Source organism: Hypanus sabinus, chromosome 17 (assembly GCF_030144855.1).
Source record: "Hypanus sabinus isolate sHypSab1 chromosome 17, sHypSab1.hap1, whole genome shotgun sequence".
NCBI classification, from domain to species: Eukaryota; Metazoa; Chordata; class Chondrichthyes; order Myliobatiformes; family Dasyatidae; genus Hypanus; species Hypanus sabinus.
This window is the reverse complement of record NC_082722.1, coordinates 35,378,526-35,398,098: the sequence shown is the minus strand read 5'-3', so window position 1 is coordinate 35,398,098 and position 19,573 is coordinate 35,378,526. Positions and strand designations below refer to the sequence as shown.

At 36.9% G+C, this 19,573-nt stretch overlaps 1 protein-coding gene across 5 annotated transcripts in view; it reads left to right on the top strand.

Moving 5' to 3' along the window:
- Positions 1 to 19,573, top strand: part of fto (FTO alpha-ketoglutarate dependent dioxygenase) — a 342,469-nt gene that overhangs the window by 41,879 nt on the left and 281,017 nt on the right. For all 5 annotated transcript variants that reach the window (XR_009516253.1, XM_059992822.1, XM_059992819.1 and 2 more), the window contains exon 2: positions 17,726 to 17,803. Coding sequence is in view for 4 of the 5 variants with exons in the window: in XM_059992822.1 (XP_059848805.1) it covers positions 17,726 to 17,803 (78 nt within the window). In the remaining variant the exon portion in view is untranslated. The remainder of the gene's footprint in view (positions 1 to 17,725; positions 17,804 to 19,573) is intronic.

Sequence of the window (19,573 nt, the reverse complement as noted above, 5' to 3'; positions counted from 1 at the left end):
ATGTTCATATAACTAACTTGGAAAGATTAAATAACTTTTTTCCACTGCATGACATATTTTAGTGTTAAGCAGCTTATTGTCTATCACTGTTCCTCTGATCCACAAAATTCCATATCATTACTTTTATACTTTTATCAATGAAAATTATTTTATTAATGAATTGGACATGTTGTGCCAGGTAGAGATTCCTTGTGTAATAACACTTAGAGAATGCATTGTTGTACATAAATGACAGCTGCTACAGAGTTGCTAAAATTTCACGGTTGGTCTCTTGACGAATCCTTGTTCTAGTTGGCAAAATGGGCATGGAAGTTGTTCTTAAAACTCTGGTTCTATCCTCAGTGCCTCTGGAATTGTTTTGTGGTTATAGGGAGCTTGTTGCCAGATTTTACTCAGCACAATTTGTACAGCAACATTTGCTGTGTGCATTGTATATCTTATGAAGCAAAATCTGGTCTTGGCTTGCGCAATTTATTATTGGTGTCTGATAGCCAAAACAATTTAATGGTATTTAAACCTGAATAAGTGGTTCCCTTTTAAACTTGGCTGCCTTTGACTTAGATGTTCATAAATTACTTAGCATGCTTAACAATACTTGTCTGTAGTTCTCTTGTCATAGTCTTTAACCTGATACTAGCAGAATAAGTCATTTATTTATGTATATTAGTAATAATTTAGCTTGATAATGTATGTTGATAACATAATTTTTTTCTCTCTGTGCGGTCGTTATGGCCTGGACCTTGCTGGAAATACTAGAGGCTGCAAATGGAACTTCCCAGATTTATCCATTTAAATGGAGATAGGGTTAGGGTTTCCATGCATGTGTTGTTGAACTTGGAAGTGTCAAATTTACCAATAGATTTGAAATGTCCTATGTGTTACTTAAGAAAGCTTTATCTTACTGAGATTCCTCCGCAGTTACATTGGGAAATCATTTTGTGGACCCTGCACCAATTTAGACCTGGTGTTTTTGATAAAGATTATGGGGATGAGAAGTAAAGTAAGGCAAGATTTTTTAAAGTATTAAGCTAAAGTGCTTTGGGTTGTTTTAACTAATTGTTTTTCAATTATTCTTAATTTATGAATAAAACTGCACCATTTTAATGGTTTTAAATTTGAAATTGAAATTTCAAATACTGTATGAATGATTATAGAAATGACATTTCCCTGTCCACTGTGTACGAATGGAAATTTAACACATCTTTCTGCTTTTCCATTTTTTTGAAATGAGAAATTGGCTTGGTGTTTTGAGGTTAGTCATTTTCCTAGTACAGGAAATGCACCTGCTTCCAACATTTACAGAAGGCTCAAGGCTTCTGTTAACGAAAGGAGTGCACCTGCTAAAAGAGGATGCACAAGTGTGAAGGGAACTTGAAAATAGATTATGCTGTCAAGACATTTAGAATGATACTATGACTTTATTGATAGTATCTGTTGGGGTGAGGCTCAAGGGCATAATACCAGCAAAAAGAGGTCTCGTGAAAATTATCTATCATCTTAACTTCCTATTATCATTACTTAAAGTGTTAAATCATGTGTGACATATCTAACGCTGAACTGTGCAAGTAGATTGTCAATACTATTTCATTAGAGTGTAGCAAGGATCTTCTCTTAAATTAAAATGATATGCGGATATTAAATACAAAATAGTATACTTCAGCATAAGGAAATTGCAAGACAAATGTTAATGATGCAAAAGCAAAATTAGCTTTAATGTAGGTGAACTTTTATCCTCCTTGGGCTGGATAAACATAATTTGCATATGCATGACAGCTTTTGTGTGGGAACCAGAAACTAAAGCATTTGATAAATGGGAATGAGCAAAGGCATTTGGCTTGGAACACAAGACCTATTTAATAGCAATACAGCAAAGAATATAAAACATTGTTTTCTTAGGTTACTGTTTTTCTGTTATTTGATTGAGGGTTACAATGGTAACCAGCATGACCTGACTGCACTTGCTTCCTTGGGCTAAATGTCTCTAGATTGTAACTCCGAAGTTGTCAGCTTTGAGGATCTTTGCAGGCCTAAGGCTGTGCTATTGGACAGATTTGTTCAGGTGTGAATTATCACTCTAAGGGCCACTAAATGCGCTACAGGAATCCTTTTTCTACCTATCATAACACTCGTTCATCACAGTGTTTGTGCATGAGACACATATTGACTTCATTGGACTATTTTGGGCTGTGATGAATACTCAACTACTCAAGTATTGCTTCTGTGGATGATTTGTAGTGCATCTTTAACTTGACAGAAGAACGAGGCAAATTTTTATTTGGAAAAAGATTAGCTTTGTGCTGCACATCAAGTTAAAATTGCTTAAAGGCACATGAACTGTCCATAGCAAAATTCTTTTCTGAGAAAATTCTTTTCTGACTGTGCTTAACTGAAATTATTTGAAAGTTGTGCCAGGAACAGAACCAAGCAATCCTAAAATTGAGGTTCAAGCTTTTCAAAGGACCACTTGCATGCTATCCACAAAAGCAGCTTGCAATAGGGAAAGCTGTGCAATCAAAGCTTTACTGACTGTCAGTTGTAAATGATGGTTGACACCACCAATAGGAGGAAACTTGAATAACCTGCTTGTGCTTCAACAATAGCAGAATTCTGCACATGAGTGTTGAAGTCCAGTCCAGCAACTGAGTGGCAGATCCATGTTGGCTTCCTTATGACATACTGGACTGGTTGTAGAGGACAGGAACCAATACAGTCTCCTCCATGTGGTATCAAGAAACCCAGAAGACCAAAGGCAGCATTACAGCTATAGTGATGAAGATTTATGCTGTATAATTCTAATGCACCTCTAACTCTCCATAATCAGTAATTTAATGGAGGGTATATCAACAGCACTATAAAGCTGTACTTGCTGTCAATAACATTATGAATGCTGCCAAGAATGTTTCACTGGCACTGTTCAGCTCTGGATTGTGTTATATCGTTGGCCCAAAGAACTGAGTTCCAGAGCCTTTGATATCAAGGCAGCATATATTGAAATATGTCATCAAGCAGCCTTGGTAAAATTGAAGTCAATGGGAATTGATCAAAATCACTGCACTGGTTAGAGTCATATTTAATAAAGTGGAAGATGATCAGTCTAAAAACACCTTTGCAGATATTTCTCATGGCACTACCATTGGCCCAAAAAATATTCCTCATCTACATTTTCATCTATATTATCATCTACATTTGTCCTTCATGAAGTATGTAAAGGAGCTTCACTGGTAAGACAAGGTTAATATTTTCTTTTCATCCTCAATTTCTCAGAAAATGACTAGCCCACATCTTATACAATATTCAGACAAGTTCTGATCTGTGGTTTCAAAATTACTTGCCACTTAAATGCCCAGCAATTACCATTTACCATTTGAGAGATCTCAGTCATCTGTGTCTGACATTCATCTGTAGTACATTTCTGACACACTAAGGTAGCTTTGTAGCTGGGAGATACCACTGGCCAAAAACTTAGCTGGACCTACAACAGGAGTACCATGGCTATAGACAAAGTTAGAGGTTATCTGTCTTATGGCAGTGACTCTTGACCTGACCTTAGGAAGCCTTCTTCAAGGTAAAATTGTGATGTAAACTTGCCTGAATAAATCTAACATGTGGAAATCTGCAGATGCTGGAAAGTTGAAGCAACACACACAAAATGCTGGTGGAACGCAGCAGGCCAGGCAGCATCTATAGGAAGAAGCACTGTTGACGTTTTGGGCCGAGACCCTTCGTCAGGACTTCCCGATAGATGCTGCCTGGCCTGCTGCGTTCCACCAGCATTTTGTGTGTGTTGCCTGAATAAATTTAGTTCAGGCAACACCCAAAACTCTGCACCATCTGGATCAAGATAACCTGTTAGATTGATGCCTCCTCCTACAACACTAAAAACTCACTTTACACTGAGATTGCAAGTGTGGACCATGTGAAAAAATGCACAAATTAATTGTCAGGACTTTTTTGGCAGTACCCCTCATAGTCGTAAGCTCTACCTGAAAGAAGTATAAAGACAGGAAGACTACCATTGGTTTCTGCCAAGTCACACACTATCCAGATTGTAGGTTCCCATTTTTTCATAATTGTTGGAACTAAATTATGAGTGTTGTTTGTTTGCCAGAAGAACTTCAGCAGTCCAAGTAGCTCAAAACAACTCTATCAAAGACAGGGAACAATGGGTAATATATATCCTTGCCAGTGATGCGCCCAATTTATAAATTAATAATAAAATATTTCTATTTAGAATTAACTGAAATATTAGTAACAGTTTTATATTTCAAATATAAAATAAGAGTAAGTTACTTTTGCTGAACTAAGTTTAAATCCAATTTTGAGGTCTAAATTTAGTTTAAAATATTTAGAACTGTTGTATGAACTTATAAGTGCTGTTAAATTTGCTCTACTCTTTCCCAGGATAGGAAAAGATGTGTTGGTCTCTGAAGCTGTGAACTGCTACTTACTTATTCAGTCACCCATCTGGTATAGCTTGACTTAACATTTCTTTTTTTGTGGAATTTGCGAGTACCTTGATGTATTTGACATCTGCATGACAGCTTCCTTGTGTTTGAAAGGTGCAGTATGCTGCAATAACCCTGCTGTGTATATTTGTCTATGCATCAAGCTGAGGAGCAGCACTTAGCCATAAATGACAATCTAATGTGAGCAACTACTAAAACTCAAGTTCATTTTTTTGTTGTTATTTTGGTATAGGTTACTTTTTTGACATGGAGAGGGATGTGTGTGTGTGTGTGTGTGTGTGTGTGTGTGTGTGTGTGTGTGTGTGTGGTGATGATTTAAATGTTTCCCTGCTTTCTGTAATTTTTCGTACTCAAGCTGTATGAAATGATGAAAACTGTAGAACTACAACATAATGGAATTGCTTATTTTCATTTTAAAATTTCAATACAGGTTCCTACTGCATTTGTAATGAAATCACCATTATTATTTGGTTATAAGAAAGAAAGAGCTAGCAATTAAGACAATAAGATATAGGAACAGTATTGGGCCATTTGGCCCATTGAGTCTGCTCCACCATTTCATCATGCCTGATCTATTTTTTCTCTGAACTCCTGACTCCCCACCCCCCCCCATATCCCTTCATACCCTGACCAGTCAAGAATCTATCAATCTCTGCCTTAAATATACATAAAGATTTGGCCTCCAGAGCTGACTGTGGCAATGAATTTCACAGATTCACCACTGTCTGGCTAAAGAAATTCCTCTTCATCTCCATTCTAAAAGGATGCTGTGTGCTCTAGCCTTGGACTCTCCCACCATAGGAAACATCCTTTCTTCATCCACTCTATCAAGGCCTTTAACCATTCAAAAGGTTTCAATGAGGCTACCTCTCATTCTTCTGAGTTCTAGTTGTTACAGATTCAAGCAACAATAAATATATGAGTGAGGCAGGGGTTTTTATAACAAATAACATGTTTATTAAACTCTGAAAACAAATCCCCCAAAAGTAAACAAATCACTGACGTAACCGGAAATCAGCTGCTGTGCGGCAGCTTAAACAGTTCTTAAAGCAAGGAAGCTTAAACAGTTCTTAAAGCGATGTTGCCAAAACAGTTCTTCAAAGTAGTATTGCAAAAGTTCAAAATGCTTACAGTTCATTTAAGGGAGAGACTTTTTAAGACAATTTAAATTCTCTTTCACATCATCTTGCTGCAGTTCCAAATCGAACTTTTCCCACGAAGAACTTTACAAAGATGAAATGTAACGGCTTAAAGGCACTGACCTTTCCTTTACAAAACTGTTCCCAATCCTTTCTGCTATTCACAGGGATTAACACGGGGACAGTTAACGAATTCCTTCCGAATGAGGATCAAACAAGGTCGAACCCGTTTCACCATCAAAATCGATTTTCCTCGATCTTTTAACTCCCGAACTCCGATCTTCACTCTCCACTAATTCTCAACTAGCAGTATTATAAAGAAACTGCTGGCAATGACCTTTTAAACATTTGGCATTAAATAAAACTTCATCTTTCAACTGAACTGCGTCATAACATTAAGTCACGCAGTGGCATGAAGTCAACATGGCAAATCCAGCCACGAACTGCCCCTCCTCACAAAGAGGGGTCCTCCTTTTATACCCTGTAATAAAAAAAACCTGTCACATGACCTCTACTGGCGGGAAAATGACGTCACTCCACCATCACAAGACCATTACCTCAAGTCCAGTATAGCTTCAACACCTGTCACGTGACAAGTACACCACTGTCACGTGTCACGGGTACGTAACATAGTGAATACATGCACAGAGACATCAAATGGTCTTCATAAGACAAGCCATTCAATGCTGCAATCATTTTCCTGAACCTCTTTTGAATCCTCTCCAGTTTCAGCACATCCTTTCTAAGATAAGGGGCCCAAAACTGCTGACAAAGTGAGGCCCCACCAGTGCTTTATAAAGTCTCAATATTACATCCTTGCTTTTATATGCTAGCCTTTTTGAAATGAATGTTAACCTCACCTTTGCCTTTCTCGCCAGATACTCAACTTGCAAGTTAACTTTCAGGGAATCCTGCACAAAGACTCCAAGTCCCTTTGCACCTCACTTTTTTGTGTTTTCTCACCATTTAGAAAATAGTCAACCTTTTCATTTCTTCTGTGAAAGTGAATGACCATACACTTCCTGACACTGTATTATAACTGCCACTTCTTTGACCATTCTCCTAATCTGTCTTGGTCCTATGTAGGCTCTCTACTTTCTTAAAGCTACCTGCCCCTTCATCTACCTTCATATTAAATGCAAACTTTGCAACAGAGTCATCAATTCCACCATCCAAGTCATTAACATATAATGTGAAAAGTATCAACCCTGGCACAGTCCCCTGTGGAACACCACTAGTTACCGGTAGCCAACGAGAAAAGGCTCCGTTTATTTCCACTCATTGCCTCCTGCCAATCAACCACTGATCTATCCACGCTAGAACCTTTCCTGTAATACCATGGGTTCTTAACTTGTTAAGCAGCGTCATGTGTGGCACCTTGTCAGAGGTCTTCTGAAAATCCAAGTGCACAACATCAACCGATAATCCTTTGTCTATTTTGTTTGTTACTCCTTCAAAGAATTCCAACAGATTTGTCAGGCAAGATTTTCCCTTGTGGAAACCATGCTGATTATAGCCTACTTTATTATGTGCCTTCAAGTATCCTGAAACCACATCCTTAACATCAACTCTAACATTTTCCCAACCATGGAGGTCAGACTACCTGGCCTATAGTTTCCTTTCTTCTGCCTCTCTCCCTGCTGAGAGAGTGGAGAGACATTTGCGATTTTCCAGTCTAGTGAATCTGGCAAGATCATTAACTTTACATACTTCTTGCCCCCTGACACCTGGAACCTCCACCATGCTGCTAGTGTCTTCCACAGTGAAGACTGATTAAATCCCTATTCTATCTGGTGCAACATTGCATTGCAACTTAGACTGGAATGGCACAACTGTTTACTATCATCTTGCCCACACACTTGATCTACCTTGATTCTTTGAAAGTACAAAGTCTCAAATAGAGTGCGGACCTTTCACAGAAGAACTGAATTGCGATTTGGCTGTGACCTAATTTGGCAACTCTGAGCATACAGCTAAGGTGCGATAATGGCTTAAATTTGAGGCATTGATAAATCATGCAGGAAGTAATCATGAGAAGGCCAAATAAAGATTGTTTAAAATTGCTAATTGTATGAAGTTGATTTGACATCACTTGCACAAAATTCTACCATGCATACAAGGTCCACAACAGCATTGATGCTAAGTAGTTAATTTTTGTGTTCTATTTAGCCTCAGGAAAGGCGCTAGAAAACTGAAATACAACCAATGTTTCTTCAGGAATGTCAATGGGGACTAATCAGGAAATTATAGGCTGGTGAGCCTTACTCTAGTGGTTGGCAAATTATTAGAAAAGATACCTAGGGACAGGATTTACTTGCATTTGGAAAAGCATGGTTTTATTCAGGATCAAAAGCGTAACTTCCCATGGGAAAAGCCTGTATGTATTGACCTGTTCCGCAAGTTTGACTGAGTTTTTTTTTGAAGTGACAGTGATAAATGATGAGGGTAGTGTGGTGAATATTGTCTACATGGACTTCAGAATAGCACTGGGTAATGTCCCTTATGGTAGGCTGGTTCAGTAGATAAAGTCATATGGGGTCCACAGTGAATTAGTAAAATGGACCCAAAATTTGTATGATTGTAGAAAAGTTCAAAGTAAAATTTATTATTAAAGTACATGATTGTCACCACATACAACCCTGAGATTCTTTTTCTGCAGGCATACTTAACAAATTTTTAGAACAGTAACTATAAACTGGATCTATAAACTGTAAACAAACTGCAAATACAGATAATAAATAAATAAATAGTAATAAATAACAGGCATGAAATAACAATATTACAGAGTTGTTAAATGAATGTAGTTATCCCCTTTTGTTCAAGAGCCTGATGGTTGAGGGGTAGTAACTATTCTTGAACCTGGTAGAACGAATCCTGAGGCACTTGTACTTTCTACCTGATGGCAACAGCAAGAATATAGGATGCGCTGGGTGGTGAGGATCTTTGATGATGGATGCTGCTTTTTTATGACAATGTTTCATGTAGATGTATTCAATGGTTTGGAGGGTTTTGCCCACTACCTTTTGTAGCATTTTCTGCTCAAAGGCATTGGTGTTCCCATACCACTGTGTAATGGAGCCAGTCAGCACACTTTCCACCAAACATCTGTAGAAGTTTGCAAGGTTTTTGATGACATGTCATATCTCCACAGACTGAAGGAAGGAGAGGCATGTTTTGTATATTTCTATTTGTATGATGTGCCCAGAATGTAGTGGTAGGGGAGTGCTTTCCTGATTTTCAGCACATTGTCGACCAGCAATGTTCTGCAAGTATCAGTGCTAATTGTTTGTGATATTTATTAATGATTTTGATGAAACTGCAGGTGACATGCAAGTTGATGGGATTGTGGATAGAGAGGAAGGTTGTTAAAGGATACAGATTAGTTGGAAATTTAAGCAGAGAAATGATAGATAGCTTAATTCAGACTGTTATGAGTTGTTGCACCTTAGAAGGTCAAATTTAAGAAGAAAGTCTACAATAAATAGCAGGACCTTTAGGAGCACTTGTGTACAGTACAAAGGGACCTTGGAGTTCAAGTCCATAGCTCCCAGAAAATGGTAACGCAACTGGATAATGTGACAAAGAAGGCATATGGCATGCTTATCTTCATTGGTCTGACACTGAATATAATAGTTGGGATGTCATGCTGCAGCTTCATAAAAAAAAAAAATCTGTCATCACACATTTGTGTATGTGTAGTTCTGGTGGTGCACTGCAGGAATCTTTGGAAACATGTGGTGAGGAGATTCACCAGCATCTTGCCTGGACTGGAGTAAGCTATAAGGAGTGTTTGGACAAAACATGGGCTGCTTATTTTCTAGATCATCAGAAGCTGATGGAAACACACAAAATTTTGAGAGACATAGATAGGGTAGATTGAATCTTTCTCTCAGGGTACAAATGTCAATACTAGAAGGCATTGGGTTGCCATGGACCAAGACCATTAAGTAAGGGCTCTGTGGACCCCAGGTTGGGAACCCCTAGAAAGTAAGAGCGGGGAAAGCTTAAAGGAAAATTGTGAGGAAAGTGTTTTTGTACAGAGAGTGGTGGCTGCCTGGAACACGCTGCTAGGGAGGGTGGTAGAAGGATTATTTGAGAGGCATTGAGTCAGGCAAATGAATAGGCAGGGAACACAAGGATATAGATCCTGCAGATAGATTTGATTATTTTAGTTTGACGTAATAGCACAGTCATGTTTGCTTAAAGGGCATGTTGTGACACTGTATCTTTCTATTCTGTGTTCTGAAATGAAGGGCTGAGGCCTGCTTGAGGATTGATTAAAGGATTCTATTTTATCAAGTCCATTGAATTGAATTGAATTTCGGTTTATTGTCATTTAGAAACCACAACTGCAATGCAGTAAACAAATGAAACAGCGTTCCTCCAGAATGATATCACAAAAGCACATGACAAAACAGACACCACCAGAAAATCCACAACGTTTGGCAATCCCCAAATCTAGAGTCCGAAGAGGCTGCTGTGTATTAATATCGCACTACCATCTTAGTGCGTTTCCCGGAAAGGAGCTCCAAAGTCACTAGACAAAACAAGACTACCCAGATACACCAAATCAGGAGACCAACTCCACCACCCAACAAACCAAAAACTAAAGCTCCAAGACCTACACAAAACCACATAGTTATAACAGTGCAAACAATACCATAATTGATTTTTAAAAAAAACAGACCATGGGCACAGTAAAAGTAGTCCAAAGATGTTAAAAGACTATAAGACCACTGCCAGGAAATCCAAGGTTTTCATCTTTCTCCAAGCAAGTGCTTTCTTTAAATGTTCTATAAATCTACCCTCACTCCATCTCAGAGCAAGGATAGGATTCCATTTTTGGTAAATGTGTTATCACCAACCTTTTGAATCCAATTGATAGAGTATTTTATCAATTGTTTTCTATTTTAAGAGATATATTAAGGCAAAATTTTATAGCGAATTTATATGGTTGAAATATTGTGCAACAAATTTATATGTTGTATATTTTAAATCTATTTGTGGAACTTTTGATCTTTGGGAGGTTGGAATCTTTCACAGGAGATTATTGAAAGTTATGGAATTTATTTTAGTCTCATAGAAACATCTTTTAAACATTTATTACTTGTGTAAACTCTTGTATGTAAATGATATATTTATTTTATCATTGCTTAGAATGTTCAGATGTCAGAAGTTTTATGTAGGGTTTGCTGTACTCCCAAAAAATGCCATATTAGTAGAAATCTTTGCTTATATGCCTTTGATAAATCTGTATGCATTTGTCATGGAGGTGAATGGAGAACACCGCTTCGTCACCACTCAGTGTAAATTCTTGGCCAATATTTATATGAATTTGACAGTTATTAGATTTTCTCTAGAGCCTCTACACTCATTCTTGATTCTGTGTTTATTCATTAAGATTAAAGGCAATCTTGCCTATTTATCCCCGTATTCAGTGCATCTCCAAAACTGCTTTATATCAGGATTATTAAGATTTGCCTTCCTCTGCTGTCAATTTAAGCTTTATAACATTTTTTCATGCCTATGTTGGCTGGAGGGAAACTAGCTAGTTTAATTCTATTTCCTGAATCTTGGTGGGATATCTTTGTGGGTTAGTGTCAAGTGCCACCAAAATATTGTTTGAGTCTTCCATTGTGCCAGATTTTTTTTTGGTAATTGGGTTCCAGACCGTTCACAACTTGGATGATTTTTCCCCGTTTAACCTTTCTACCAATTAGTTTAAACCCATGACCCTAGTTGTTGACCTTCTCTGCTATGAGAAATCCACTCCATCTCAGCTCCTCAATTTTATGCACTTCATTTAAGTCTCCCCTTTGCTTGCTTTCTTCCAAAGAATATAACCCCAGCCTCTACTCTTTCCTCAGAGCTGCAATCCCACAGTCCTGAGACAACTATATAATTAATCTAATTTATATTGTTTTCTACTACTACTATATTCTTATTGTATGCAGTCATCTGAATAGAAAACAACATTCTACCTGTGATCTAATTAATTTATCAATTTCCCTCCTCTTCAACCAATAGAAGAAAAAAAGAAAAATGCAAGTAACCTTCATATCTTGTATTTTATTTATTCATTTGACCCGCTACACTTCTCAGTATCCTATCATTAATTGTACTTATTGGCTTTTTTTTTATACTTCTGAAATCTATTTATCACTTTTTTTTACTGATCGATCCACTGAAATATTTGGGTAGTCTACAGATTTCTTCTTGACTAGGAATCACACAATCTGTTTATCTCCTTTGTTAATCAGATAATTTCCCCATTTTGTTCATTTTGTTAATTCAATAAAATTATTTCAGTTCCAGGAAAGTTGTCAATGTTCCTTTTTGTGATTGCAAGTTTTCATTGTCTGAATTTCTTCACAGCATTTTAAGAGTAAATATTAATTCTCAGGTGGGAAGGTGTTAATATCGTGTAAGCTGCCCATCTGCAGTATGAGACCCAATCCATAATAACAGCTGGGCATGATTAACATTCTTTTGGTCAGCTGTATGTCCATAAATGTTGTCCAGAGGCGATCTGTGGACTCCAATGGTTGATTGGCCAAAGGTCACCATGGAAGAATTAGATAAGTCGCTACATCGGGTACATGATTTATTTTGTAGGTTTGAAGGAGTGTGGATTCCATGACAGCAATGGCATGAACTTTGTTTCGCCAAAAGACACAGTCCTTCTGCTGAACATAGTTGACAGGATCTCGATTCAGTGATAGTCATATTTGCATATTTGAAATCTGATATAAGATGATGCTGATTTACTTGTCATTAAGTGGCTCCTGTAGTCAGCATGTGTCCAACCACACAAAAAAATGATTTTGGAGCAAAATAAAATGATATTTGCTTCTGCTGAGGTGGTCAGATAATTTCTCCATGATAGAAAAACCAAAAAACTGAAGTTGGTGGAAATCTGAAACAAAATCAGAAAATATTGGAAATGGATTGGGTCAGCCATTGGTGGCAAGAGGAACAGTTAATATTTCAAATTTATAATCTGAAAGTTTCCTCTTTTAACTTATTATATTTTCTTAAGTTTTGAAGATAGAACATCTGTGAATGCACATGATAGTGCCAATTTACTTGGGCGATTCTACAAGGTTTTAACTGTATCAATAAATACTTTGGCCCAGAGTATGACTGCATACAAATAAAAAGAAGATCCTATAATTAAATTGTGATTTGTGCCATATTTGCTAATTTCAGCAAAGTAGTTTGAAGTAGGATGCACAAATAGTTTTGGGATCTCAAGAATATGGAAAAAAATACTTCTAATTGCAATCTGACAAAACTCCAAGTAAAATCACGGGAAAAGATGGTGGAAAGGAAGTCCTGTGTTTAATTATGGTGGTCTACACTTTAAGCTCATACTTGAAAGATGGTCATTTGGCAGAATTTGTCATGAGAGGTGGGATAAAGAATAAATGGAAAACAATTGGAAATAATCAAAGTGGGAAAACCAGCAGAATTTTTATGTATGACTTAATTTTTCCCCATAATAACCAATTGCCTTACTACACACTCCAACTAATATTTAAATTCAGTTGTTATTTTAAATACATAGTGCAACTAAAACAGAAAATTATTTTACATCTTTGGAATTTCACAAAGCAGTTAAGAGCCAGTGAAACATTTTCAAGGTGTCATCACTGCTGCACTAAGGAAATGCAGCAGCTAATTTGTGCATTACAAAGTCAAACAAAAATCAACTGGCCATCTGTTTAAGTTGTAGAAATGTTGGTTGTTGTAATTATCCAGATAGAGCCTCTCTCATTGTTTTAAACCAAGAATAATAGAATACAAGTACATTTTAATAAATGCTATGCCAGATATTCAAAGTTTGAGGCAGCATTTTACAGTATATTTGAAATATTAGATCTGTGTTTCACTGTAGTGAAATCATGCTATGGAATAAGTCAACTCATTTTCATAAAACCTAAAAATTTCTGAGGCAAATTTTTTCATATGTAAGACAATTGAGGAAATATAGTTCAAATTTTAATTAAATGGGTGGCTGCCATTCTTTGTGTTCTGTGTAAAATGTGTGCCATTTAGGCTGGAAACAAGGAAATCATTTGCTGTCTTCTATTAAATAACATTTTAGTAATAATAAAATAATTTCTACAAATAGAAATCAGCAACATTTTGGTGAAGCCAGTGCAGTACAATTTGTGTTTAAATTTTAGCAATTTTCTATGAATCCCAAAGCTTATAATACATGATTAAATTGTTTTTGGCAGAAATCTCCTGTGCTGTGTGCCATAGAAAGGTAAAAGGTATGGTTTCAAATGACAGCTCTATTCATTTTTGATCATGTATAATACATTAGAAATAAATTTCACTAGGCATTCCACAGTGATATACTTGGACCAGATGGCCACTTTATTAAGTACCTCATGTAACTAATAAAATGGCCACTGAATGTAGGTTCACCTTCTACTGCTGCTGTAACCAGTTTAATTCAAAGTTCGACATGTGCATTCAGAGACGCTGTTCTGCACACCAGTATTGTAACACATAGTTATTTGAGTTACTGTCGCCTTCCTGTCAGCTTGAACCAGTCTGGTCTTCTCCTCTGACCTCTCTCATCAACAATTCATTTTGCCTATTTTTTTGTTTATTGCACATTCTCTGTAAACTCTAGAGACTGTTGTGCATGAAAATCCCAGGAGATCAGCAGTTTCTGAGATGTTCAAACCATCCTTTCTGACACCATTACTCACTTAGATGACATTTCTCCCCCATCTTGTTGTTTGGTCTGAACACTAACAGGACCTCTTGACGACGTGTGCATGCTTTTATGCATTGACTCGTTGGCTATTTATATATTTGCATTATCGAGCAAATGTACCTAATAAGTAGGCACTGAATAATAATTTTGTATTATCCTTTAGTATGGGTAAATCTACTGTGAGGGAATAATTCAATCAAAGAATTGTAAATAAATGTTAAGTCATTGTAAATAATATACAAGTAATTGAAAATGAGACAAAAATCCTGAAATAATAGGTTGTTGATTAATCTATTTAATTTAATTTTGAAATAGTTATGTTTCTGGATTTTTGAATAGTGTAATCAAGTAGCCATAAGAAACCATAAATGTTCGGGGCAATCTTTCAAAAGGCCAGTTAGTCTTACATGGTCATATTGACTTCCTTTTCTGTGGAAAATTAAGTGAGTGGAAAGCTTAGACTATCTGTTAGACTTTGACTTAGGAAGTAGAATAAAAGGGTATTCCACAGAATCATCCTGCACAATATCTCATTCCCTCGTCATAATTCCACATTTCGTAATAAGCTTCCTATTTCTGTACACAATAATTATGTTGTAATCTTGCTCAGTCAGGATTGTGGTTAAATCTAAATTGAAAATTGCCTGAAATAATGGTGCAAAAAGATGGCTTTAATTACCCTAAGACATAATGATTTAGTGTATTATTTCTGGTTCCAGCATGGAGTAATTGGGATTTTTAGCACCTGTTTTTTCCCCATCAAAATGCATAAAACACTGTGTTTGTGCTTGTTTGTGCAGTGCATGTTAGCAAATGCGGAATGAGTGGAGTGCAGGCAATGGTTTTTCCATTTTTGCCTTCAACACTCCAATAAACGCCCACTCTGTATGGAAATAAATCCATATTAGTTGTCGCAGCACTCGCACAATGATGGAAGAACTCAGCAGGTCAGGCAGCATATATGGAAAAGAGTATAGTCAATGTTTTGGGCCGAGACCCGAATTGCAAGGGTCTTGGTTTGCAGTGCTGACTGTACTTTTTTCCACAGATGCTGCCTGGCCTGCTGAGTTCCTCCAGCATTTTGTGTGTGTTGCTTGACTTTCCAGCATCTGCAGATTGTCTTCTTTGAGATTGGACATATTAGTATTTGATTGATTCCTTAAGATTGTAACTAGTGTTCTTTTTATTGCTGCTTTTGGTAATGCTGTAATAGATGATTAACGACAGTGTGAAGACTTCAAAGTTTCTACTTAACTGTAGGTGGTATGCATTCTACTGAAATCTGGCATAACTGGGAGACTGAGCAGAACTTAAAAACTTGCAGAGAAAATATCTTGGCAAATGTTTGTGTCTTAGTAAGTGTTATGATCTAGCAACAATGAATATATAATTGAGACAGGTTTTTTTATAACAAATAAAACATTTTTTAAACACTGCTAAAAAAAAAACCTAAAAGTAAACAAACGACTAACTTAACCGGAAGTCGGCTGCGGTACGGCAGCCCGAACAGTTCTTAAAGCGAGAAATGCAAACTCAGTTCTTTAAAGTGGTATTGAAAAAAAGTCCAAAATGATTTACAGTCAGTTAGGAGAGACTTTCCTTGAAGTAATAAATTCTCTTTCGTGACGTTACTGCTGATCCCAACCGAAGTATGCTTTGCCGAGGGATTTATGATTGAAGGAAATAAAACGGCTTAAGGGCACTGACCTTTCCTTGGCAAAACTCTGCATCCAACTCTTTCTGCTTTCAGAAATGCAGGAGCTTTCTTGGACGCAAGTTATTAATTCCTTGTACGAAGATTAAATAAGGTCAAACCTGCTTTACAGCTGACAACACCAACTTTCCTTGATTCTTTGGCTTCCTGAACTTCAATAAATCTTCACTTTCTGACCGGACTTTAACTGGCAGTGATTTTCAGAACTGCTGGCACAATGATTCTTACAGTAGAAATTAAATCTCCACTTTTAAAACGAAACTGCGTCATAAAATCAAATACGCAGCAGAACGGAATCACTGATGACTTAAGTCACGAAAACTGACCAGGGAGGGATTCTCCTTTTATACCCTCTTGAAAAAAAACTATCACATGACCTCTCACTGGCAGGAAAATTACGTCACTCCACCATCACAAGACCATTACATCACGCCCAGCAGAGCCTCAATTACATCATGGTTGTGTGACAGTCACAGGATACTCACAGGTACATAACAGTAAGCCATTAAGGAAACAATCTTCCTATTTAAACTTCCGCAAGGGGAAATTGAATCAGATAACTGCATTTCAATAAATAGAAAGTAAAGCTGTGTAAGTGACATTGTTGGCTACCAAGGAGCTATAGTGTGTCAGAAACCAAGTATACACATGAAGTCATTTGTAAACTGTTGCGATTTGTTTTGCATTGTTCTGTAAGAGATATCAGTGCAGAGAAACTCTTGCCCATATGGGAAGCCTTTGAGAAGCAAGAAAATGAACAGGTGAAGAAAAAGGAAGAACAATTGCAGTTTGCTGTATCATCTTGGCTGATAACAGTCCAGGTATGCTGTGGACATGTAACAGCAAAGGCACTTGAAGTGGGAGGGAAGATATTTGTTTTTTGTTCTATAGGTCTATTTCAAGCTCCAGAAGCGAGTCACTATCTATCCATATAACATATTGACTTTCTTGTGATGCAGAAAACCCCTGACTGGATGTGTTATTTTGGCAGTGAACACATGTTGGATTTTTCAGCTCAGGAGGAGGATTCTACTTCTGAAGTATTTAGCTAGAGTTTGTTCTCATGACATTTATTTGACCACTTGAAGGTCCTAATCATTCTCCCTTATTTACAGGTTTGTTAACTACAAATGGGTTCTTTGGGCACCATTACTGTTGTTGACATCCGGCAGTTATCTGCTGTCACTTCAATATATCTATGGATTGCTCTTGGTCCTTTACAGAAATATGACAACTTTCCTACTTTGGGACTTGTCCATTCAAGGCCATCAATATAATGTCTGGGAATCATGCTACTTGTAGTATTCACCGATCTTTTCCGTGATCAGAATCAGTTGTGAAATTATTGATTATTCCTGTTTATTTGAACAGCCAATTAACAGAAGTGTATCTGCAGCAGAATAGACTATATTTAAAATGAGCAGCAACACCAAATCAGCTTTCAGCCTACATTGCGACTAATAGATCAGAGGCGCTTGTCTGTTATTCATCACAGTTCTAACTTACCTTTTCTGGACTCTATCAAACTTAGGTCCTTCAGAACCATACTGATTATGAAACTTTAATTTTGATAGGTGGTGAGAGCCATTTGGCAATATGAATGACAAAAAACAGTAATATACTCTACTGTTTTATTTTAAAATTAATTTCACTATTTCCCTTTTTTGAACAGAGGCAGAAGCTACTAAAAGAGATTGAAGACCGAAAGCTTCCATATTTAACACCTGAAGATGTGGAATTTGAGCAGCTGGTATGCTAACATACTTGATTATTATAAACAACGCTTGCAAATTTTCCACCATTTTTCAATAGCTATTACCACACAGATTGAGTTTATGATATTAAAAACCACCCTTTTAAGTGCACATTCAATAAATCCTGAATGGCAAGTCAGGTAGAGTTTATTGTCATGTTTGGTGAAAAATGAAAAACAGGCACAATGAAAAACTGCAGTGTCACAGCCACATAGGTACAGACAACACAAAATATTAATTATACATAACTTTTATGCAAGCTAGTCAAGTGAAGAGTGAGGAACAAAGTCTGTGCAAAATCAAGACCTTAGTGGAAAAGACACAGATTCTTCCATTTAGAGCAAGTGTTCCACCGCTGAGTTGGGGTTAGAGATACACAGCTAGGTTCAACAACCTGATTTTTGTAGAGAAATAGCTATTCTTGAACCTGGTGCCACTGGACTTGCCCTCTGTACCTCTTGCCTAATTGTAACAGTGAGAAATGGGCATAACTTGGATGTGGTGATCCTTAATGATATCACCTTTTTGAGATACACCTCCTGTATAGCAGTCAGTAGTGGGGAAAGCTGTGCTCCTTCTTGTGACTGAATAATACTAAGCTGACACAGAAGCTGTAACTGGGAAATAGAAAAGCCTTTATTCACACAGCAAACCTCCAGGAGAGAAAGCAAGCCCAAGAGAAGCCAATGGAATTTCACTCTCCTGACACAATGTTTTGTACTTTTTTCAACTCAAAGATAGCAATAAACAATAAATTACACTTCCAATTGCAATAATCATCCCCTTTAACATTTGGAATGTAATCGTGTAATTTTTTTTAAATGACGTAATTACAGTGGTAACATATCCTAACTTGCAAAAGCCCTTTGAATATTCAAAAGCCTGGAAGTCTAAACTAGACACCCAAACTATACACCTTTTGTTAGTGTTGAAGGAGCAGCCTCTCCGGACTCTGGATTGGGGATTGCCAAACGTTATGTGGATTTTCTGGTGTAGTCTGTTTTGTCGTGTGCTTTTGTGATATCATTCTGGAGGAACATTGTCTCATTTTTTAACTGCGTTGCATTTGTGGTTTCTAAATGACAATAAACTGAATCTGATATAAAGCACCTGTCCTTTAAGTATTGCTCAATGAGTTCATTCTTAGGACCTTTGATTATTTGGTTTATAAATTGTTGTGTTATTAGGCCACAATATGTGATTAGACTAATGTTTGTTCATCAAAGGTACCTTCCCAAGCAGTTCCTAATTATTTAATTCACCTGGTATCCAAAAATCTATCAATTTCTTCCTTAAATATATTTAAAGATGGAACTTCTACAGATTTGGAATGAGGTAGACAATTACAAATAATCTCAAGTGAAAAGGCATGCTTAGTGAAATGCAACAGCAGTGCTTCTTGTACAGTATACAAGAAAAATTATGTTTTCACATTGCTAGTGAGGATTTCAGACAACACTTCCAATGAGTGGAGTGGCATGTTGCTCAACTTTTGACTCATAGAAGCAAAAATACAGCGGCTAGCTCTCTCATCATGTAACCTGCCCTGACTTCTGAGTATTTCTCGCATTTTCTGTTTTTATTTGTTTCAGATCAATGTCTAGTTGTTAAAACCAATGAAAGATTATTGCACAAAGAAGCTAAGTTTATTTTTCTCCCATTGATGATGCCTACTCTGAATAGATGTTCCAGTAATTTCCCTCTGTATTTAGAATTTCCAGTATATGCACTTTTTTTTGCAATTTTTACAAAAAAAAGTTCTGTAA